The sequence below is a fragment of the Salmo salar genome, chromosome ssa10 (assembly GCF_905237065.1).
Source record: "Salmo salar chromosome ssa10, Ssal_v3.1, whole genome shotgun sequence".
In the NCBI taxonomy this organism is placed as follows: domain Eukaryota; kingdom Metazoa; phylum Chordata; class Actinopteri; order Salmoniformes; family Salmonidae; genus Salmo; species Salmo salar.
The window spans coordinates 117,241,805-117,266,285 of NC_059451.1; the positions used below are offsets into that span (position 1 = coordinate 117,241,805).

Genomic DNA, 24,481 nt, shown 5'->3' on the forward strand with positions numbered 1-24,481 from the left:
ATATTACTAACACGGTCGCTACAATACAGCACTTTTCTTTCTGTGAACAATTATTGTTTTTTCGTGCATATCCTAGACAATTACAATTTCAAGATATAATACATATGTAGAGTTCAATAGGAGAAAACAAACCAAGAAAAGTAAACAACAACGTACAAATGAAAAAGGACAAAAGCGATTTTGAAGACCAAATACAATATGTTTCCTTTTTTGCACTGTTGGTTAGAGCCTGTAAGTAAGCATTTCACTGTAAGGTCTACATCCGTTGTATTCGGCGCATGTGACAAATAAACTTTGATTTGATTTCAGCAATATAGCGCTTTTCTAAAGACTAAATGTAATTGGGTGATGGCAGGCCTCACTAGGGTGAACTGTGCAGTCTGATGTTGCTTGCTAGAGCTGGATGAAGCTCGCGCTTCTCGTTTTAAAGACTCTCTGAAGCTCTATGAAAACAGATCTGTTGTGCTCTTCTCTCAGGGTCGCCTTGCGAAGGTGGAGAAAGGAACTAATCTGGACTGGTCCACTGCTGAGGCCATGGCGTTTGGCTCTCTGCTCTGCCAAGGTCAGTCAGACTCGATGGCTTTTTACACTACAGAGCCAAACCAAGCTGTACTGAGCTGGCCAGTTTACATATCCACCATAGTTGTTGGATATACAGTTGAAGTCAGAAGTTTACATACACTTAGGTTGGAGTCATTAACTTGTTTTTCAACCACTCCACAAATTTCTTGTTAACAAACTATAGTTTTGGCAAGTCGGTAAGTCATTTTTCCAACAATTGTTTACAGACAGATTATTTCACTTATAATTCACTGTATCACAATTCCAGTGGGTCAGAAGTTTACATACACTAAGTTGACTGTGCCTTTAAACAGCTTGGAAAATTCCAGACAATGATGTCATGGCTTTAGAAGCTTCTGATAGGCTAATTGACATCATTTGAGTCAATTGGAGGTGTACCTGTGGATGTATTTCAAGGCCTTCAAACTCAGTGCCTCTTTGCTTGACATCATGGGAAAATCAAAAGAAATCAGCCAAGACCTTGTAGACAAATTGTAGACCTCCACAAGTCTGTACAAACAATAGTACGCAAGCATAATCTCCATGGGACCACGCAGCCGTCATACCGCTCAGGAAGGAGACGCGTTCTGTCTCCTAGAGATGAACGTACTTTGGTGCGAAAAGGGCAAATCAATCCCAGAACAACAGCAAAGGACCTTGTGAAGATGCTGGAGGAAACGGGTACAAAAGTATCTATATCCACAGTAAAACGAGTCCTATATCGACATAACCTGAAAGGCCGCTCAGCGAGGAAGAAGCCACTGCTCCAAAATCGCCATAAAAAAGCCAGACTATGGTTTGCAACTGCACATGGGGACAAAGTTCATACTTTTTGGAGAAATGTCCTCTGGTATGATGAAACAAAAATAGAAGTGTTTGGCCATAATGACCATTGTTATGTTTGGAGCAAAAAGGGGGAGGCTTGGAAGCCGAAGAACACCATCCCAACCGTGAAGCACGGGGGTGACAGCATCATGTTGTGGGGGTGTTTTGCTGCAGGAGGGACTGGTGCACTTCACAAAATAGATGGCATCATGAGGAAGGACAATTATGTGGATATATTGAAGCAACATCTAAAGACATCAGTCAGGAAGTTAAAGCTTGGTCACAAATGGGTCTTCCAAATGGACAATGACCCCAAGCATACTTCCAAAGTTGTGGCAAAATGGCTTAAGGACAACAAAGTTAATGTATTGGAGTGGCATTCACAAAGCCCTGACCTCAATCCTATAGAAAATTTGTGGGCAGAACTGAAAAAGCGTGTGCGAGCAAGGAGGCCTTCAAACCTGACTCAGTTACACCAGCTCTGTCAGGAGGAATGGGCCAAAATTCAGCCAACTTATTATGGGAAGCTTGTGGAAGGCTACCCAAAACGTTTGACCCAAGTTAAACAATTGAAAGGCAATGCTACCAAATACTAATTGAGTGTATGTAAACTTCTGACCCACTGGGAATGTGATGAAAGAAATAAAAGCCGAAATAAATCATTCTCTCTACTATTATTCTGACATTTCACATTCTTAAAATAAAGTGGTGATCCTAACTGATCTAACACAGATATTTTTTACTAGGATTAAATGTCAGGAATTGTGAAAAACTGAGTTTAAATGTATTTGGCTAAGGTGTATGTAAACTTCTGACTTCAACTGTACCTGAGCTAGCATTGTTTGGTGTGGGTTTTGGCATGAGAATGGAAACAAAAAAGGGATTGATTTTTATTATATTTATTATATTTTACAGAAATTGCTTGTTAGCTAGATTTAGGTTTTCCAGACTGAACATTTCCATAAAATGTCGATAGTTCCAACAACACATTGTTTTGTTGTTGTCATTTCTATGTGTAATTCGCTCATGTCTCTGGTTTTGTAAGAATGTGTTTATTCTGTTCTGCAGGGTTCAACATTCGCATCAGTGGGCAGGATGTTGGGAGAGGCACCTTCAGTCAGAGACATGCCATGATAGTTTGTCAGGACACAAATGATATGTTCATCCCCCTAAACCACATAGACCCTGAACAGAAAGGATTCATGGAGGTATTTAACACATACATGATGACTATGTTCATCCCCCTAAACCACATAGACCCTGAACAGAAAGGATTCATGGAGGTATTTAACACATACATGATGACTATGTTCATCCCCCTAAACTACATAGACCCCGAACAGAAAGGATTCATGGAGGTATTTAACACATACATGATGACTATGTTCATCCCCCTAAACTACATAGACCCTGAACAGAAAGGATTCATGGAGGTATTTAACACATACATGATGACTATGTACATTTCCCTAAACCACGCTGTAAAGATTCCTGTAGGTAAGGTAATACTGCTGCAGGGTAGGCAACTAGAATCAGCCGCTGCACTTTTTTTTGTTGGTGCGGATGGTTGGAGGACCAGAAATATAATTATAATAATTTGTACACTGCAAATATACCACAGCTAAGCCTAAAAAGAGATTTGTTATTTTCAAACACAATCATTTCATACCTTGAATAACATTGAGACATGATCACATGTCTCTTGGGAACAGGTTTCCTAAATTAAACTGTTTTTTTCAGCTGAATTCCTGGTGATTTTAGTCTTTTGACTAAAAACTAAAATAATAATATATAAATATAAAAATTTTTACATATAGAATTTGGTGGGGCAAAGAAAATCCCTCCTGTTGCCCACCCCTGTACAACTGAAACAGTCACATGCTCATTATAACTAAACCATTATCGTACTTACACTGTACTTCTACTGTATACTGGTTAAACTTGTTATAGAGCGTGCACTGTTTGACGTCTGTGTGTGTGTGTGTGTGTATCACCCAGGTGTGTAACAGTGCTCTGTCTGAAGAGGCCGTGCTGGGGTTTGAGTACGGCATGGCCATCGCCCAGCCTAAACTCCTGCCCATCTGGGAGGCTCAGTTTGGTGACTTCTTCAACGGAGCTCAGATCATCTTCGACACCTTCATCTCCGGAGGTATGATACTCTTGTTAATTATTGGAATTAATGTCACTTCCTGTAGCCAAGGGCTATTTTTAGGTTAGTTCCTGTGTACAGAAAGTTAGTTGTACATGATGGACCAGGTTCATTCTAACCGCTCGTGGTGCACTTACAGTATACCTATCGGGACGGTTTCCTGGAAACAGATTAAGCCTAGTTCTGGACTAAATAACATGTTTACCATCGAAAGTGGTTTTGAGTCCAGGGCTTGGCTCAATCCATGTCCTGGAAACCGGCCCAGCAATCTTTAGAAGTGAATGAGGAGGGTTTGAAGGAAGTAGCTGAATGAACGGAATATGGAGCCAACCCATTTTCTCATCTTCATGTCCGAGTAGAGATAATAGGCTGTTGTCTAACGACGACATATAAAAGGCTTTCCCTGTCTCTCCCAGGTGAGGCTAAGTGGCTGCTGGTTTCATTAGGGGTTGATTGAAATGTTTCCCTGTCTCTCCCAGGTGAGGCTAAGTGGCTGCTGGTTTCATTAGGGGTTGATTGATATGTTTCCCTGTCTCTCCCAGGTGAGGCTAAGTGGCTGCTGGTTTCATTAGGGGTTGATTGAAATGTTTCCCTGTCTCTCCCAGGTGAGGCTAAGTGGCTGCTGGTTTCATTAGGGGTTGATTGAAATGTTTCCCTGTCTCTCCCAGGTGAGGCTAAGTGGCTGCTGGTTTCATTAGGGGTTGATTGAAATGTTTCCCTGTCTCTCCCAGGTGAGGCTAAGTGGCTGCTGGTTTCATTAGGGGTTGATTGAAATGTTTCCCTGTCTCTCCCAGGTGAGGCTAAGTGGCTGCTGGTTTCATTAGGGGTTGATTGATATGTTTCCCTGTCTCTCCCAGGTGAGGCTAAGTGGCTGCTGCAGTGTGGGATGGTGATCCTGCTGCCCCATGGTTATGATGGAGCCGGACCTGAACACTCCTCATGCCGTATAGAGAGGTTCCTACAGGTGAGGACAGTGGCTGGGCTTCTTTTGTCAAACGACTTTCCTCTTCAGTTTCTCTGTTCCCCTCACTTCCTTCTCAAAACCCAATAGGAGAGGAATGAGGGGAGAGGAGGTGAGAAATTGAGGAACAACTTTTGATTAAGAACCTGGGTCTACTACTTCTGTTATAGCTACTCAATACGGTTGGTCGTATGATGATAGACAAGAAACCATACGTTTCAATGATCTAAATATCCATTGTCTCTCGCCATCTCCCCAGCTGTGTGACAGTAAAGAGGAGGGAGTGGATGGTGACAATATCAACATGGGCGTTGTCAACCCTACGACACCAGCACAGTACTTCCACCTGCTGAGACGACAAATGATACGCAACTTCCGCAAGCCGCTCATCGTGGCCGGGCCCAAGACACTGCTCCGATTCTCTGTAAGACATTCAAATATTCAACCTCCTAATACAATCAAGCCATAAAGTAGTCTTTTAGGCTATTTGAGGGGATCACTTTGGGCAAGGAGAGGTACAGAAACACTCGTCTTCTCACATAGTGACTAGTTATTTGGGATGGAGAAGGTGATTTATAGATCAGGGGATATTTGACTGAGTTGTATTTCCTCCCTGTTTTCTACCTGTAGGGAGCAACATCCAGTCTGGCTGACATGGCTCCTGGAACATATTTCAAGCCTGTGATTGGTGACCCCTCAGTCACACCAGCAAGGTAAAGGACCCACAATACAATTCTCCATCAAATAGTACACTGTCAGAAAATTATTTAAATATGAAACCAAAAAAAGATTCTATGATGTGAAAGATACAGTGCATTCGAAAAGTATTCAGACCACTTTACTTTTTCCACATTTTTGTTACCTTACAGCCGCATTCTAAACTGGATTAAATACAACATTTTCCTCATCATTTTACACGCAATGCCCCATAATGACAAAGGAAAAACATTATTATTTTTTTTGCACATTTATGAAAAATTCTAAACAGAAATACCTTATTTACATAAGTATTCAGAACCTTTGCTATGAGACTCAAAATTGAGCTCCGGTGCATTCTGTTTCCCTGAGATGTTTCTACAACTTAATTGGAAAGGCACACACCTGTCTATATAAGGTCCCACAGTTGACAGTGCATGTCGGAGCAAAAACCAAGCCATGATGTCAAAGGAATTATCCGCAGAGCTCCGAGACAGGATTGTGTCGAGGCACAGATCTGGGGAAGGGTACCAAAAAATGTCTGGAGCATTGAAGGTCCCCCAGAACACAGTGACCTCCGTCATTCTTAAATGGAAGAAGTTTGGAACCACCAAGACTCTTCCTAGAGCTGGTCGCCCGGCCAAACTCAGCAATCGGGGGAGAAGGGCCTTGGTCAGGGAGGTGACCAAGAACCCGATGGTCACTGACAAAGCGCCAGAGTTCCTGGAGATGGGAAAACCTTCCAGAAGAACAACCATCTCTGCAGCACTCCACCAATCAGGCCTTTATGGTAGAGTGGCCAGACGGAAGCCACTCCTCAGTAAAAGTCACATGACAGCCCGCAAGAACTCTCAGACCATGAGAAACAAGATTCTCTGGTCTGATGAAACCAAGATTGAACTCTTTGGCCTGAATGCCAAGCGTCACGTCTGGAGGAAACCTGGCACCATCCCTAAGGTGAAGCATGGCAGTGGCAGCATCATGCTGTGGGGATGTTTTCAGCGGCAGAGATGGGGAGACTAGTCAGGATCAAGGGAAAGATGAACGGAGCAAAGTACAGAGAGATCCTTGATGAAAACCTGCTCCAGAGCGCTCAGGACCTCCGACTGGGGCGAAGGTTCACCTTCCAACAGGACAACGACCCTAAGCACACGGCCAAGACAACGCAGGAGTGGCTATGGGACAAGTCTTTGAATGTCCTTGAGTGGCCCAGCCCGAGCCCGGACTTGAACCCGATCGAACATCTCTGAAGAGGCCTGAAAATAGCTGTGCAGCGACGCTCCCCATCCAACCTGACAGAGCTTGAGAGGATCTGCAGAGAAGAATGGGAGAAACTCCCCAAATACAGGTGTGCCAAGCTTGTAGCGTTATACCCAAGAAGACTCTTGAGTCTGTAATTGCTGCCAAAAGTGCTTCAACAAAGTACTGATTAAAGGGTCTAAATACTTTTTCAAGTCCTGTGCATTCAGGCTGTTACATTTGTATCATTTGAGGGCTGTGCATCACAAGCAAAGTCATTTGTATCATTTGAGGGGCGCACATCACAAGCAAAGTCATTTGTATCATTTTACTTTGTCTGTGAAAACCATTAGCACAGACAAGTCTGATTAGGCTTAGCCAGAGTAATTTATTTCTTAATATATGTCTCTGGGTTTAGCTTATACCACAGCCTCTGCCATAGAAACAAACGGAGCATGGCTTGGTGACTCTGATTGCAACTTTACAATGCAAAAAAATAAACCGCTCGTCTGTAGCCAAAACGGTTCAAAACTAAAAACCTAAACTAAAAATCCTTGGCAGATTCTCAGGATGCTTTTACCATCATGAGTAAGGAACTATGAAAATATTTAAAATAAACCCTATTTAATCTATATTAAAACGTTTGTCACAGGGAAATCTTTGGTTAATTTAGTAGTGAAATATTAGGTTAATTTAGTAGTGAAATATTAGGTTAATTTAGTAGTGAAATATTAGGTTAATTTAATAGTGAAATATTAGGTTAATTTAGTAGTGAAATATTAGGTTAATTTAGTAGTGAAATATTAGGTTAATTTAATAGTGAAATATTAGGATAATTTAATAGGGAAATATTAGGATAATTTTATAGGGAAATATTAGGTTAATTTAATAGGGAAATATTAGGTTAATTTTATAGGGAAATATTAGGTTAATTTAATAGGGAAATATTAGGTTAATTTAATAGGGAAATCTTAGGTTAATTTAATAGGGAAATCTTAGGTTTGCTGCAGAATTTTACATCCCATCAAGGTGTGTCATGGTTACAAAAGGTTTGAGTGACAAAACATTAAGGACACCTTCTTGATATTGAGTTGCACCCCCCTTTTGTCCTCATAAGACTCAATTCGTCGGGGATGGACTCTACAAGGTTTTATATTTATTTTATTTAACCTTTATTTAACTAGGAAAGTCAGTTAAGAACATTCTTATTTACAATGACGGCCTACCCCGGACGATGCTGGGCCAATTGTGCGCCACCCAATGGGACTCCCAATCACGGCCAGTTGTGATATAGCCTGGAATCGAACCAGGGTCTGTAGTGATGCCTCTAGCACTGAGATGCAGTGCCTTAGACTGCTGCATCACTCAGAAGCCCAAGGTGTCGAAAGCGTTCCACAGGGATGCTGGCCCATGTTGACTCCAATGATTCCCACAGTTTTGTCAAGTTGGCTGGATGTCCTTTGGGTGGTGGACCATTCTTGATACACACGGGAAACTGTTGAGCATGAAAAACCCAGCAGCGTTGCAGTTTTTGACACACTCAAACCGGTGCTCCTAGCACCTACTACCATACCACTTCAAAGGCTCTTCAATATTTTGTCTTGCCCATTCACCCTCTGAATGGCACACATACACAATCCATGTCTCAATTTCTCCTCCCCTACATTTACACTGTTGTGGATTTAACAAGTGACATCAGTAAGGTGTCATAGCTTTCACCTGGAATTCACCTGGTCAGTCTGTCATGGAAAGAGCAGATGTTCCTAATGTTTTGTGCTCTGTGTATAATATTGCTGTCCAGGTTTGATTTAATAATCCTGTTCCATCTATTCCTGTAGTGTCCAGCGGGTGGTGGTGTGCTCAGGGAAGCACTACTATGCCCTGTTGAAGCAGAGGGAAACGTCAGCTGCCACTCAGACGACAGCACTGATCAGACTGGAGGAGCTGTGTCCCTTCCCTCTGGAGTCCCTGCAGCAGGAGCTGAACAAGTACACCAATGCTAAAGGTAGGCTATACCTGACCTGGCCACTACTTACCTCAAACACTACTGCATCAAAGCTGGGACCGAGAGACTGAAAAACAGCTTCTATCTCAAGGCCATCAGACTGTTAAACAGCCATCACTAACATTGAGTGGCTGCTGCCAACATACTGACTCAAATCTGTAGCCACTTAAATAAATAGACTTAATAAATGTATTAATAAAGGTATCACTAGTCACTTTAAATAATGCCACTATAATAATGTTTACATATCCTACATTACTCATCTCATATGTATACACTGTACTCTCTACCATCTACTGCATCTTGCCTATGCCGTTCGGCCATCACTCATTCAAATATTTATATGTACATATTCTTAATCATTCCTTTACACTTGTGTGTATAAGGTAGTTGTTGTGAAATTGTTAGGTTAGATATTACTTGTTAGATATTACTGGACGGTCGGAACTAGAAGCACAAGCATTTCGCTACACTGCTAACTAATCATGTGTGTGACAAATAACATTTGATTTGATTTTTACTATCAAATAAAAATGTATTGGTCACGTACACATATTTTGCAGATGTTGTCGCAGGTGTAGCAAAATGCTTGTTTCTAGCTCCAACAGTGCAGTAATACCTAAACAATACACAAAAATCCCCAAAATGTGTAGAAAGGAATTAAGAAATATTAGAACGAGCAATGTCAGAGTCCGGAATATAAATATATGTGTATATTTATTTATTTAACCTTTATTATAGGATGGTGTGTATAGACATTATGGAGAGGAAATGAATAGAAAAGGTGTGTACAGCAGTAGTTATACAGGATGGTGTGTGTGTATAGACATTGTTGACAGTATATGAATAGAAAAGGTATGTACAGTAGTAGTTATATAGAATAAGCCTTGACTAGAATATAGTATATACATATGAAGTGGCTAAAACAGTATGTAAACATTATTAAAGTGTTCCATGTCTGTGTACGTAGGGCAGACGTCTCCTAAGGTGCAGGGTTGAGTATCTAAATCTAATATACCGTTTAGCAGTTGCTTTTATCCAAGTACACCAACGCTTAAGGCACCCTGACCTCAACCTCACCTTGCTTGGCCCATGCTGGGTCATCACTACTTACCACAGACACCATAGGCTGATTTTCTCAGACACAGATTAAGTCTCGACCTGGTCTAAAAAGCTATTTCAAAGGAAATTCTCCACAGAGCATGTTTTTTATTTCCTCCTGGACTATGCTCTGAGAAACTGTCCCTTACCACAGATGTCATCTGTTCCCTTTACTTCTCTGCAGCAGCATTAAATCAATATGAATGGACAATGACCTTGGTTTTTGTGTGTGTCCCATACAGAGTTCGTGTGGAGTCAGGAGGAGCCCCAGAACATGGGCCCCTGGTCGTTTGTGGCCCCCAGGTTTGAGAAGCAGCTGGCCTGCAAGGTGAGCCCTGTCCCTGTCTTTGGTTGGTTGTGTGTGTGTGTGGACCCGGCGATTGAAATCCGGTGGGGAGTCGTGTGTGTGTGTATATATAACTTGTGCTGGGCAGTGTTACCATTGAAGACACATTTCAGTTGAATGCATTCAGTTGTACAACTAACTAGGTATCCCCCCCTTTCCCTTTCCTTTCCCATTACACCATGGCTCTCCATGCCCTGCCCCTGTCTGCAGGACCAGGAAAACACAGTATAGATTTAACTGGGTTTACATCTTTGGATATTACTTATCTTGCTTGGAGAATACTAATTTACTTAGGCTAATCTCCTTCGGCCCTATTTGGGACATAAGGCCACAATGAGTTAGTAATCTCTGGATGTTATCTAGTTTGTTCTCACAGTGTCTCCCACATGGGTGAAGTGCCATGTGAGACTAAATATTAACCATGCATTTCTTCTCTTCCCCCAGCTTCGATTGGTCAGTCGGCCTGCTCTGCCCGCCCCGGCTGTGGGCATCGGAGCGCTCCACCAGCAGCAGAACGAGGCCGTCCTCACCGCCACCTTCTCCTCCTGAGATACTGGAACAACTAGGGCCCAAGATGGACGCCCTTGGGCCCCAAAATGGAAGCTCCCTCCCAGCACTACTTCATGGAGCTCCAGTAAAACCACATGACATTTCTTCTCTATCCTGGAAATCCAGACTGAATTCAGATCCGTTTTATGTTTGTTTAACTTGTTTCACTGTCGTGATTCAGTCTGGAAGCTAGGCTACCTCTTCTCATTCTCTCCATTCAAATGGAGTCAAAACACAAGTGCTAAAGGGCTGCTTTCAATGTGGCAGATTCAGGTGCTGTTTGTCGTGGGGATGGGTTTAGCATTATAAAATGGAGTTGGAACTACAAAACAACGTGATGTAGACAGTCAGAAATTGCGTAGAGCAATTATTATTATTTTTTTTTTATTTAAATGTTGATTGTGTTCAATTCACTAGCTGTAAGGCATTATTAGGTTACTGACAAAGAGCAAAACCTAAATATGGTTCAGATTGAATTATGGCGTTAGACACTAAGTTTACAGCATCATTGTTTTCTACATAGATTTTTTTGATTGATCATATAGCCACACAGCAGAGTATTATGATTTGATTTCATTGACCTGACGTATGACTATCATCTTGTTCAGTCTATCATCTTGTTTCTTTGAGGTAGAAGATTGTCTCAGGTTGTCAATCAAAAGGGCTTAGGCATTCATCAGTGTTGTCTGCATGAGCTGCTGTAGTTTTTCTTCTGTTTTCAATGTCAGCCTCAACATCAGTTTGGTATAATAAAATGACAAAATACTGTTAAAGTGTGAAATTTAAACTTAAAAATGTTATTTTGTGTATTTTTGTTTGTGTGTAGAAATCCAAAGATTTGAATGTTGTTTAAATTGTGAAAAAACACTATGCGAACAACTACTGCACAAATGCCCCTTCAGCACCACAGCTATTTAATATTTCTTTAGGAAAGTTAGGGTTGCTATGTCTCTACAAATTAGTCATATTAATCCCATCTCAGTAGCATTTCTGTTTCATTTTCAGAAGGTTGCATTTGTTGTGGATTCAGTCTTTACTGCTACAAGTACGATTTTAAAAAGTCTGATGTGAAAACTGACCATTACTGGATTAGTTCTAATTTACTATCTAGTGGTACAAAACTAATGCCATACTCAGACCACTCCCAGATAGTCCAAGCTAAATTCTTGCTTGAGAAATTGCTCTTTGCTAAGAAGCTATTTTAGTTTATAACATTTTTTTTTATCGAAAACAATCATAGCAAAGGTACTTAATTGGTACCCAGAAATGATTTGATATTGAGATAAAAACGGCTACATTGGACTTTTTTAAGGCAGTTCACACCTGCATAACACACCTTTTTTTTCATGTAGTTTCCTAAGTAGCTACCTTCCATGTTATTACAAAAAAACACTAGATACTATTCTCAAACAGTTGTGCATATATTGTGGGAATATTTATTGTGGTTATCTAAAACAGATGTTAGACCTAGTCTTGTAATTCCTCTGTTCTTATTGTCAGTAATATAGTAGCATCCTTGAGCTTCTTGAGGGTGACTCAATTGTACTTTGAATACAAATCAGCACCTATCCACTAAGCCCTTCTGAGAGGATTGGTGTAAACAATATGGCAGTAAATCTATCTTACTCATGAGACAAGTGGAATTGTTGCTATACTACTTATCTCCTTGCTTACACCCATCAAATCCTCTCAGATCTCCACAGGTATCTGGGTGTACAGGCTAGGCCCTCATTTGGGATTCAGGTCTGCCCAGAAAACAGTTTTTTTTCCTGTGAGACAGTGTTCAATCTTACCCTGAATCCAGTGCTTAGGGGCTAGGTGCCAGGGATTGTTTCTGGGCATGGCCTAAAGCTCCAGAATGCTACATTACTACTGGTTGATTTGAAATGAAAGGTTTACTGTAGTAGCAAGGGGTTGATTTGGGATTCAGGGGCCCAGAGATGAATCAGTCTGTTCAGGGAGACAGACAGGAGATGCTCCATCATCCTATTAACACCTTCTAATAGAGCAGAAGACTCCTTTCACTTCCTTTTAGATTTTCTGACAGTATAATAGATCTCATTGGTTTTCTAAATAGACAGCCATTGCATTTAACTGAGTAGTCTGTCCCTTTTTGTTTTGTGGAGAGAGAAAAAATGATCCTCATAAGTAATTATAATAACTGTTGAACGTGATCTATTCTAAACGGGCCAAGCAGGAGGTCTATGCATCACATGCATGTGTATATATATATATATTACTTGCTCCAATGACACGAGTCGTGGATTTGGTGCAATGCCAACACTAATCGTTCACTCATACATCCTCATCACGCACACTTTCGGCTACATAGGCACGAGAGGAGAGCGGCCTCCCCAGCCACCCACTCTTTATTGCTATAACAACCAAAGGCGCGGTCAAGCAGGCGGCGTGACTCAATAGAATAGCGTTTCAATTCAGACGGACACCGACCGACCGACACCTCCAACCGGAGTCATCTTTCTGTCAAGTAACATAGCCTAAACAGGAATCCCAGAGAGCTGTAATGAATTGTTGCAGAGTGAATGAGCCTGTTACGTCAGAGATTAGGCTGGTGTTATAACCTGTAGGTAGGCTGCTACGTGTAACTGGTGGTAGGGCTGTAGTCTACTGTACAGTAGGACAACCTTTGCTTTCGCAGCGCAGCGGTTGTATGGATGGGCTGAGCAAAAGCAAAGTAAAAGTAACTGGGCGACAATCGGGAAGAAACCCTATTCAGTCGTACTTTTTGTCGACTAGAGAGAGACGGGCCACCATCCCCACTGAGTCAGCACGAGAAGGTGACATTCTTTGTGAAGCGGTACCTCTAATCTTCCCCGTGACGACATGGCGAGTGAGAACGGAGAGTCTGGGGGGGGGTCTTGGAAGAAGATGGTCGATGATATCAAGAAGGTATTCGAGTTCAAACAAGTCCTTGGAACGTGAGTAATAACGTACATGTGGTTTTACTGTATTATAGAGTCTTGTAACAGGTCCTTAAATTACAACTTTGTTGTCGGCTGTCAATGGGTTTACACTAGATAGCACAGCCACAAAGTCTATCGTAAAACTTAATGAATTTTTGTTTAGCATTTTGGTTTTAATGTAAGGATAAGGTTAGCAGTTTGGTTAGAGGTAGGTTTAAAATCACATTTTATTAAGATAAATTGTAGAAATGGGCATGGTCTATGACTTTGTGGCTGTGGTAACTAGTTACGACTGCTGTCAATCGATTATACAGTGTAACAGTAGCGGAAATGGCAATTGTCTCTGCTCTTGTCAACGAAGCCAAGACAATACCGCATGTGATACTGCTGGCGGACGTGCGATTTTTGCAAATACTAACGTTTTGAATGATGCTTTACTATGTCCTACACATGTTTATCACATCAACATTTACTAGATGCAACAATTCAAAAGCACGTGCTCAATCTGTCAATAATCGGTATATTCTATGGCAGGAGTTAGATGGGTCCGCCTTTATAGATTTCGACAGTTACCTCTAGGTCACGTTTGGTTTAGTTGGTAGCGCAACGCCCGGGTTGTGGGTTCGATTCCCACATGGGACCAGGGCGAAAAAAAAGTATAAAAATGTAGGCACTCACTACTGTAAATCGCAGTGGATACGAGCGTCTGCTAAATTACAATTTAAAAATGTATATATATTTATCAATATCAGAGATCAAAAGGTTATAAAGCATGTCCAAGGTGATGTGTTAAGGCACCTGCATTACAGAATAGATTATCTTGAGGTTTTCTTATTAATTTTACATGCCGTATGTAATCAGAAATACACTAGTTAGCATCTGTTATTAAATGCATTGACAGGACTCTGTGAATGGTAGTCATTGTTTCAGCATCAACATGGTCAGAAGAATTGGATTGTCAGTTGCTGTCTGCTGATGAAAATGTGTCTTCTGATTTCTGGTCAGACTGGATAACATTGAATAGATACAGAAGATTCCTGGTGCTGAATTATGGTCATGTATAATCTGTATTTAATTGTGATAATACGAAAGGCACTTGCCCATCGGGCAAGTCAGGAGTATATATTGGTTGCCCGAAGATTATGACCACTTCACTTGCCCGAAAATGTTAAAAAAAAAAAAAAAGTTTCTATTTTCACCAACACGCAGGGGGGAAAACAGGAAGACCGGACTACTGGAATTCTTTAAAAAACACCTGCCCAGTAGGGGCAACCTCAGAGCAGGCTCAACTTGCATAACTGCTCAGGTCACTTTCCCCTGGCAATACACTCTTAGGGGGAAAAAGGTGCTATCTAGAACCTAAAAGGGTTTTTCAGATGTCCCCATAGGAGAACTCTTTTTAGTTCCAGGTAGAACCCTTTTGGGTTCCATTTAGAACCTTTTCCACCGTGGGTTCAACGGTTCTACATGGAACCTAGAAGGGTTTTACCTGGAACCAAAAAGGGTTCTCCTATGGGGACAGCTGAAAAACCCTTTTGGAATTATTTTGTTTTCTAAGAGTGTAGGGTCAATCCCTGCATGTAAATGCTATCTTCTTTATCAGCAGTCATGCACTGCTATATCATCACCTTTAGTCTGACATGTTGCCTGGCAATTTACAGATCCCTCTGGGAGTATGGAACATTTTCATTATCATTATCATCAGAGACTAACTTACAAATACACACACACACACACACACACACACACACACACACACACACACACACACACACACACACACACACACACACACACACACACACACACACACACAGACTTGCATTAAGTCGGTATGAAGTTGGTGATGTTCGTGCATGGCTTTCATCAGCCGTTAGTTCTTTATTCTTGTTATTCTCTTGTGCTTCCACTACTGTACTACTTCAGAGCAGACAAATTCCTCCAGAGTTTATTTTGGTCTTCCAGTTAGTGCTGCTTGACTTATGGCAGTTTTGCTGTGGGTGAGTTATGATGCAGACAGGGAGCATGTAAGTACTTAGAAGGGCAAATTCCCCAAATGGTAGACTGGAAGACGAGCCTTCCAAAAACTCTCTCTGCCTCTAAACGATTTTTCAAGATTTTCGTCAAGGTGTTTACATGCATAGGCTAAATAGCGCTGCTTGGTTCCCTCTCCAATAAATTACTTGGTTTTAGTGCGTTTTAATCTTGTAGTGTAAATCTATCTACGCCTTTGATAGACGTTGAATTGATAAGCTGTGCGTTCTAGAAAGTTAAAGACTAAGTCCTTTGACCTACAGATGTTTTCTTCTTCTATTTAATTCCCTCCACGTGGGGCGGCAGGTAGCCTAGTGGTTAGAGCATTGGACTAGTAACCGAAAGGTTGCAAGATTGAATCCCTGAGCTGACAAGGTAAAAAATATGTCTTTCTTCCCCTGAACAAGGCAGTTAACCCACTGTTTCTAAGCATCATTGAAAATAAGAATTTGTTCTTAACTGACTTGCCTAGTTAAATAAAGGTAATATGAAAAGCAACAACACACCCTTCACCTCCCCCTTCTCTTGGGGAGAATGTGATTTGATCTGGTATTGAAGGAGGCCTGTGTCAGAGGGGGAAATATTGATTTGATCATCCCTGGGAGATTGGCATCAAGCAGGAGAAGTATGCCACTCCTAACTTCAACAAACTAACCCTGCTGGTCTCCATTCACAAGGGTCAACATGGGGATCAGGATTCGGGGGTCGATTTCAATTCAGTCAGGAAGTGTAAACTGAAATTGAATTGGAATGTCAGGTTGCTTCCTGAATTGACTGCATTGAAATGTAAATGAACCCAACCCTGATGGGGATGGCTATTTGTCTTGACTAGAGCTAAACCATAAACAGCTATGGAGATATCCCGTCATCGCGGCTTAGCCTGTTTGTTGTTCAGAGTCCGAGATAATTCTCAATATGCTACATCTCTTAGGCTAAGTCGCATTCAGATTGCACACTTTTTTGGCTTAGCCCAGGGCTAAGAAAGAACATGCGGTTTGAAAGCCCTTCATTTCCCCTAATTTTCCCTCCCCCCTCAACCTCATATGGATCTGTGTTCCACCCTGTCCTTCTCCTGAGGTACAGCCTGTCCTTCTCCTGAGGTACAGCCTGTCCTTCTCCTGAGGTACAGCCTGTTCTTCACCTGAGGTACAGCCTGTCCTTCACCTGAGGTACAGCCTGTCCTTCACCTGAGGTACAGCCTGTCCTTCTCCTGAGGTACAGCCTGTCCTTCTCCTGAGGTACAGCCTGTCCTTCTCCTGAGGTACAGCCTGTCCTTCTCCTGAGGTACAGCCTGTCCTTCACCTGAGGTACAGCCTGTCCTTCACCTGAGGTACAGCCTGTCCTTCACCTGAGGTACAGCCTGTCCTTCACCTGAGGTACAGCCTGTTCTTCACCTGAGGTACAGCCTGTCCTTCACCTGAGGTACAGCCTGTCCTTCACCTGAGGTACAGCCTGTCCTTCACCTGAGGTACAGCTTGGTTTCACCTGAGGTGCAGCCTGTCCTTCACCTGAGGTACAGCCTGTGTTTCACCTGAGGTACAGCTTGTCCTTCACCTGAGGTACAGCCTGTGTTTCACCTGAGGTGCAGCTTGTACCTCTCATCACCATCGGGGAGGAGAAACTTGTTCCAATCAGCATCTTGACTTGAACACACGACTGTGACCCCTGGCTTGGGTCACACAAAGCCCTAACACGATTCCACTCCACTCGATTCTATTCCACACTATTCAATTCCACTCTATTCCACTCCATTACATTCAACTATATTGTCCTTGCAGGGAAATTCATCCAGGAATACATAAGACCATTGAGGATGGTTACAAGTTTGTATTTGAAAACCACTTCTAAGACACATTTGTTCCGAACTCACTTCAGTCGCACTAAAGAGGGAGACTCACTGGGCTGGTAGCACATACACAGATCAAACACCGCTGGAACGGCCATTAAGGTGGTTACATGTCCTAATCATTTCAAAGATTGTTCAGAAAACTAGGTGTTTTAATCGGCGTATGCTTACTTCGATTTTGACCTTACGCCGATTAGGATAAGCAGAGTAAGGTGTTTACGTGACTATTGCATAATCTGCCTAATGCCATAATCCGTTTAAAATTGAATTATTACTGTGCATGTAAACATATTTAATGAAGTACACAGTTAAGGATAACATGTGTTGCATAATCATATAGGCGCAGTGGAAAAGGCTTTAGTTGTATTCGGGGAGTGGGCGATCGTAATGGCAGGAAGTTGCGATGCCCACATCTGTTTTTATTCTTAGCTGTGGATGTGAATGGTCTCTTCTAAACACCTGTGAATCATCATCATGAGTTGCTGTCTTAACAGTGGACAGGTTAAACACCAGTCATCTCTACATACCAGCTCAACATGTCCCTGCCTGTCTGCCCAGCTCAGTTTTCTTCTGTTGAAAAGCCTTTTCACACACACACACACACACACACACACCCACACCTCAAGTCCCATGTCAACACCACAGAGGCCCAGGTCGGCCATTCCTGCTTCCGGTAGCTCCTGCTGTGTTGTGTATAAGCAGACCCAGTAGGTAGTGTGTGTTGTGTGTGTTGTGTGTGTGTAGTGTATGCAGTGAGCTAGCTGCCAGGTTGAGACAGCCCTGGCAGCTATTATATATATGTACACAGTACTGTTTCCTCCTCCTCCTCCTCCTCCTCCGATCCCTCGTTCAGCCAAGAGGCTTTGACTACTTGGGGATTAAGAATAGACTGATCTAGGAAGGAGGAGTGAGGCACAGAGACAGGAAGAGACTCAGATTATCTCCTTCCCCTCCTCCACTTCAGGCTTCCCCATCAGTGTCCAATAGGGATCATGTCCCTTGTCCCTGACTGTACCACTTCAAACCCCTAGCATCTACCCTCTCTGGGCCCTAGACACTTTTAGACCAGAAAGGTTGGATAGTTTATTAGGTAGACCTATGAGCCGTATGGTAATACCTTCAGAGTAGTTTATTACAGGGAAATGTTAAACTACCACCATAATAGTCATACCTATTCAATCCTTTAAGATCTAGGAGCTAGTGGGTAGGGGTTAGGGTAGAAGAAAGTGTGTAGGGGTTAGGGTAGGACTAGGAGCTAGTGTGTAGGGGTTAGGGTAGAGGTTAATATGTATGCGTTAGGGTAGGATCTAGGAGCTTGTGGGTAGGGTTAGGGTAGGAATAGAGTGTAGGGGTTATGGTAAGAGATAGTGTGTAGGGGTTAGGGTAGGACTAGGAGCTAGGAGCTAGTGTGTAGGGGTTAGGGTAGGAAAGAGTGTGTAGGTGTTAGGGTAGGACTAGGAGCTAGTGTGTAGGGGTTAGGGTAGGAGATAGTGTGTAGGGGTTAGGGTAGGCACTAGAGTGTAGGAGTTAGGGTAGGATATAGGAGCTAGTGGGAGGGGTTAGGGTAGGCACTAGAGTGTAGGAGTTAGGGTAAGAGATAGTGTGTAGGGGTTAGGGTTGGACTAGGAGCTAGTGTGTAGGAGTTAGGGTAGGAGAAGTGGGTATGAGTTAGGGTAGGAGATAGTAGGTAGGGATTAGGGTAGGAGCTAGAGTGTAGGGGTTATGGTAGGAGGTAGTGTGTAGGGGTTAGGGTAGTATCTAGTGCATAGGGGTTAGGGTAGGAGCTAGTGTGTAGGGGTTAGGGTAGGAGATAGTGTGTATGAGATTAGGGTAGGAGATAGTGTAAATGGGTTAGGGTAGGATGAGTGCATAGGGGTTAGGGTAGGAGGTAGGAGCTAGTGTGTAGGGGTTAGGGTAGGAAATAGGAGCTAGTGTGTAGGGGTTAGGGTAGGATATAGTGCATAGGGGTTAGGGTAGGAGATAGGAGCTAGTGTGTAGGGGTTAGGGTAGGACTAGGAGCTACTCCATAGGGGTTTGGGTAGGAGCTAGTGTGTAGGGGTTAGGGTTCGAGCTAGTGTGTAGGGGTTAGGGTTGGAGCTTTTGTGTAGGGGTTAGGGTTGGAGCTAGTGTGTAGGGGTTAGGGTTCGAGCTAGTGTGTAGCGGTTAGGGTTCGAGCTAGTGTGTAGGGGTTAGGGTTCGAGCTAGTGTGTAGGGGTTAGGGTTCGAGCTAGTGTGTATTGGTAGGGTTTCGAGCTAGTGTGTAGGGGTTAGGGTTCGAGCTAGTGTGTAGGGGTTAGGGTTCGAGCTAGTGTGTAGAGGTTAGGGTAGGAGATAGTGTATAGGGGTTAGGGTTCGAGCTAGTGTATAGGGGTTAGGGTAGGAGATAGTGTATAGGGGTTAGGGTAGGAGTTCTGTTCTATCCTATCCTGTCCTGTTCTATTCTGTTCTGTTCTATCCTATCCTTTTCTGTCCTGTCCTGTTCTATCCTATCCTATCCTGTTCTGTCCTGTCCTGTTCTATCCTATCCTATCCTGTCCTGTCCTGTCCTGTTCTATCCTATCCTGTTCTGTTCTGTCCTGTCCTAACCTGTTCTATCCTGTTCTGTTCTGTTCTGTCCTATCCTATCCTGTTCTGTTCTGTCCTGTCCCATCCTATCCTGTTCTGTCCTGTCCTGTCCTATCCTATCCTGTTCTGTTCTGTCCTGTCCTAACCTGTTCTATCCTATCCTGTCCTGTTCTGTCCTGTCCTATCCTGTTCTGTCCTGTCCTAACCTGTCCTATCCTGTTCTGTCCTGTCCTATCCTATCCTGTTCTGTCCTGTCCTATCCTATCCTGTTCTGTTCTGTTCTGTCCTGTCCTAACCTGTTCTATCCTATCCTGTTCTGTTCTGTCCTGTCCTAACCTGTTCTATCCTATCCTGTCCTGTTCTGTCCTGTCCTATCCTGTTCTGTCCTGTCCTAACCTGTCCTATCCTGTTCTGTCCTGTTCTATCCTATCCTGTTCTGTCCTGTCCTATCCTATCCTGTTCTGTCCTGTCCTATCCTATCCTGTTCTGTTCTGTTCTGTCCTGTCCTAACCTGTTCTATCCTATCCTGTTCTGTTCTGTCCTGTTCTATCCTATCCTGTTCTGTCCTGTCCTGTCCTATCCTATCCTGTTCTGTTCTGTTCTGTTCTGTCCTGTCCTAACCTGTCCTATCCTGTTCTGTCCTGTCCTATCCTATCCTATCCTGTTCTGTTCTGTTCTGTCCTGTCCTAACCTGTTCTATCCTATCCTGTTCTGTCCTGTCCTGTCCTATCCTATCCTGTTCTGTTCTGTTCTGTTCTGTCCTGTCCTAACCTGTTCTATCCTGTTCTGTTCTGTCCTGTTCTATCCTGTTCTGTCCTGTTCTATCCTATCCTGTTCTGTCCTGTTCTGTCCTGTTCTATCCTGTTCTGTCCTGTTCTATCCTGTTCTGTTCTGTTCTATCCTGTTCTATCCTGTTCTGTTCTGTTCTGTCCTGTCCTAACCTGTTCTATCCTGTTCTGTTCTGTCCTGTTCTATCCTGTTCTGTTCTGTCCTAACCTGTTCTATCCTGTTCTGTTCTGTTCTGTCCTGTTCTATCCTGTTCTGTCCTGTCCTGTTCTATCCTATCCTGTTCTGCCCTGTTCTGTTCTGTCCTGTTCTATCCTGTTCTGTTCTGTTCTGTCCTGTCCTAACCTGTTCTATCCTGTTCTGTTCTGTTCTGTTCTGTCCTGTCCTATCCTGTCCTATCCTGTCCTGTCCTGTTCTATCCTATCCTGTCCTACCCTATCCTATCCTGTTTTGTCCTGTCCTATCCTGTTCTGTTCTGTCCTGTCCTATCCTGTTCTATCCTATCCTTTTCTGTCCTGTTCTGTTCTGTCCTGTTCTATCCTGTTCTGTTCTGTTCTGTCCTGTCCTAACCTGTTCTATCCTGTTCTGTTCTGTTCTGTTCTGTTCTATCCTGTTCTATCCTGTTCTGTTCTGTTCTGTCCTGTCCTAACCTGTTCTATCCTGTTCTGTTCTGTCCTGTTCTATCCTGTTCTGTTCTGTCCTAACCTGTTCTATCCTGTTCTGTTCTGTTCTGTCCTGTTCTATCCTGTTCTGTCCTGTCCTGTTCTATCCTATCCTGTTCTGCCCTGTTCTGTTCTGTCCTGTTCTATCCTGTTCTGTTCTGTTCTGTCCTGTCCTAACCTGTTCTATCCTGTTCTGTTCTGTTCTGTTCTGTTCTGTCCTGTCCTATCCTGTCCTATCCTGTCCTGTCCTGTTCTATCCTATCCTGTCCTACCCTATCCTATCCTGTTTTGTCCTGTCCTATCCTGTTCTGTTCTGTCCTGTCCTATCCTGTTCTATCCTATCCTTTTCTGTCCTGTCCTGTTCTATCCTATCCTGTTCTTTCCTGTCCTAACCTGTCCTATCCTATCCTGTTCTGTCCTGTCCTGTTCTATCCTATCCTGTTCTGTCCTGTCCTGTCCTAACCTGTTCTATCCTGTTCTGTTCTGTCCTATCCTATCCTGTTCTGGTCTGTCCTGTCCTATCTCATATCCTGTTTTGTCCTGTCCTGTCCTATCCTATCCTGTTCTGTTCTGTCCTGTCCTAACCTGTTCTATCCTATCCTGTCCTGTTCTGTCCTGTCCTGTCCTATCCTGTTCTGTCCTGTTCTGTCCTGTCCTAACCTGTCCTATCCTATCCTGTTCTGTCCTGTCCTATCCTATCCTGTTCTGTCCTGTCCTGTCCTATCCTGTTCTGTTCTGTTCTGTCCTGTCCTGTTCTGTTCTGTCCTGTCCTATCCTATCCTGTTCTGTACTGTTCTGTCCTGTTCTGTCCTATCCTGTTCTGTCCTGTCCTAACCTGTCCTATCCTGTTATGTCCTGTCCTATCCTATCCTGTTCTGTTCTGTTCTGTCCTGTCCTAACCTGTTCTATCCTATCCTGTTCTGTTCTGTCCTGTTCTATCCTATCCTGTTCTGTTCTGTTCTGTCCTGTCCTAACCTGTCCTATCCTATCCTGTTCTGTTCTGTTCTGTCCTGTCCTGTCCTAACCTGTTCTGTTCTGTTCTGTCCTGTCCTAACCTGTTCTATCCTGTTCTGTTCTATCCTGTTCTGTCCTGTTCTATCCTATCCTGTTCTATCCTGTTCTATCCTGTTCTGTCCTGTTCTGTCCTGTTCTATCCTGTTCTGTCCTGTTCTATCCTGTTCTGTTCTGTTCTGTCCTGTCCTAACCTGTTCTATCCTGTTCTGTTCTGTCCTGTTCTATCCTGTTCTGTTCTGTTCTGTCCTAACCTGTTCTTCTCTGTTCTGTTCTGTCCTGTTCTATCCTGTTCTGTCCTGTCCTGTTCTATCCTATCTTGTTCTGTCCTGTCCTGTTCTATCCTATCCTGTTCTGTCCTGTCCTGTTCTATCCTATCCTGTTCTGTCCTGTTCTGTTCTGTCCTGTTCTATCCTGTTCTGTTCTGTTCTGTCCTGTCCTAACCTGTTCTATCCTGTTCTGTTCTGTTCTGTTCTGTCCTGTCCTATCCTGTCCTGTCCTGTTCTATCCTATCCTGTCCTACCCTATCCTATCCTGTTTTGTCCTGTCCTATCCTGTTCTGTTCTGTCCTGTCCTATCCTGTTCTATCCTATCCTTTTCTGTCCTGTCCTGTTCTATCCTATCCTGTTCTTTCCTGTCCTAACCTGTCCTATCCTATCCTGTTCTGTCCTGTCCTGTTCTATCCTATCCTGTTCTGTCCTGTCCTGTCCTAACCTGTTCTATCCTGTTCTGTTCTGTCCTATCCTATCCTGTTCTGGTCTGTCCTGTCCTATCCTATCCTGTTCTGTCCTGTCCTGTCCTATCCTATCCTGTTCTGTTCTGTCCTGTCCTAACCTGTTCTATCCTATCCTGTCCTGTTCTGTCCTGTCCTGTCCTATCCTGTTCTGTCCTGTTCTGTCCTGTCCTAACCTGTCCTATCCTATCCTGTTCTGTCCTGTCCTATCCTATCCTGTTCTGTTCTGTCCTGTCCTATCCTGTTCTGTCCTGTCCTATCCTATCCTGTTCTGTCCTGTCCTGTCCTATCCTGTTCTGTTCTGTCCTGTCCTATCCTGTTCTGTTCTGTCCTGTCCTATCCTATCCTGTTCTGTTCTGTCCTGTCCTAACCTGTTCTATCCTGTTCTGTTCTATCCTGTTCTGTCCTGTTCTATCCTATCCTGTTCTATCCTGTTCTATCCTGTTCTGTCCTGTCCTGTCCTAACCTGTTCTATCCTATCCTGTTCTGTCTTGTCCTATCCTATCCTGTTCTGTTCTGTCCTGTCCTATCCTATCCTGTTCTGTTCTGTTCTGTTCTGTCCTGTCCTGTTCTGTCCTGTTCTATCCTGTTCTGTCCTGTTCTGTCCTGTTCTATCCTGTTGTGTCCTGTTCTAACCTGTTCTGTCCTGTTCTGTCCTGTTCTGTCCTGTTCTGTCCTGTTCTATCCTGTTCTGTCCTGTTCTATCCTGTTCTGTTCTGTTCTGTCCTGTCCTAACCTGTTCTATCCTGTTCTGTTCTGTCCTATGCTGTTCTGTTCTGTTCTATCCTGTTCTGTTCTGTTCTGTCCTGTTCTATCCTGTTCTGTCCTGTCCTGTTCTATCCTATCTTGTTGTCCTGTCCTGTTCTATCCTATCCTGTTCTGTCCTGTTCTGTTCTGTCCTGTTCTATCATATCCTGTCCTGTCCTGTTCTATCCTATCCTGTACTGTCCTGTCCTGTCCTGTTCTATCCGGTCCTGTCCCAACCTGTCCTATCCTGTTCTGTCCTGTTCTGTTCTGTCCTGTCCTAACCTGTTCTATCCTGTTCTGTCCTACCCTATTCTGTCCTGTCCCGTCCTGTCCGATCCTGTCCCGTCTCGCCCTGACCTATTCTGTCCTGTTCTGTCCTCCCCTTTTCAGTCCTATTCTGTCCTATCCTGTCATGTCTGTCCTACCTATTCTGTCCTATCCTGTCATGTCTGTCCTACCTATTCTGTCCTATCCTGTCATGTCTGTCCTACCTATTCTGTCCTATCCTGTCATGTCTGTCCTACCTATTCTGTCCTATCCTGTCATGTCTGTCCTACCTATTCTGTCCTATCCTGTCCTGTTCTGTCCTCTCCTATTCTATTCTGTCCTGACCTGTTCTGTCCTCTCCTATTATATTCTGTCCTGACCTGTTCTGTCCTCTCCTATTCTATTCTGTCCTGACCTGTTCTGTCCTCTCCTATTCTATTCTGTCCTGACCTGTTCTGTCCTCTCCTATTCTAT

At 43.3% G+C, this 24,481-nt stretch overlaps 2 protein-coding genes across 3 annotated transcripts in view; both read left to right on the forward strand.

Annotated features, from left to right (window-relative positions):
• LOC106561658 (probable 2-oxoglutarate dehydrogenase E1 component DHKTD1, mitochondrial) overlaps nucleotides 1-11,227 on the forward strand; it is a 33,491-nt gene extending 22,264 nt beyond the window's left edge. Inside the window, exons 10-18 of one of the 2 annotated variants that reach the window (XM_045688485.1) lie at nucleotides 478-562; nucleotides 2,455-2,669; nucleotides 3,385-3,535; nucleotides 4,393-4,499; nucleotides 4,756-4,920; nucleotides 5,127-5,209; nucleotides 8,270-8,436; nucleotides 9,780-9,865; nucleotides 10,328-11,227. In XM_045688485.1, the coding sequence (XP_045544441.1) occupies nucleotides 478-562; nucleotides 2,455-2,669; nucleotides 3,385-3,535; nucleotides 4,393-4,499; nucleotides 4,756-4,920; nucleotides 5,127-5,209; nucleotides 8,270-8,436; nucleotides 9,780-9,865; nucleotides 10,328-10,432 (1,164 nt within the window). In that variant the 3' untranslated portion in view covers nucleotides 10,433-11,227. The remainder of the gene's footprint in view (nucleotides 1-477; nucleotides 563-2,454; nucleotides 2,670-3,384; nucleotides 3,536-4,392; nucleotides 4,500-4,755; nucleotides 4,921-5,126; nucleotides 5,210-8,269; nucleotides 8,437-9,779; nucleotides 9,866-10,327) is intronic. The other variant, XM_014125815.2, reaches the window with a different exon arrangement.
• Nucleotides 11,228-12,759: 1,532 nt separating this feature from the next.
• LOC106561677 (calcium/calmodulin-dependent protein kinase type 1D) overlaps nucleotides 12,760-24,481 on the forward strand; it is a 95,976-nt gene continuing 84,254 nt past the window's right edge. The window contains exon 1 of the mRNA XM_045688486.1: nucleotides 12,760-13,371. Within this exon, the coding sequence (XP_045544442.1) occupies nucleotides 13,277-13,371 (95 nt within the window). The 5' untranslated portion in view covers nucleotides 12,760-13,276. The remainder of the gene's footprint in view (nucleotides 13,372-24,481) is intronic.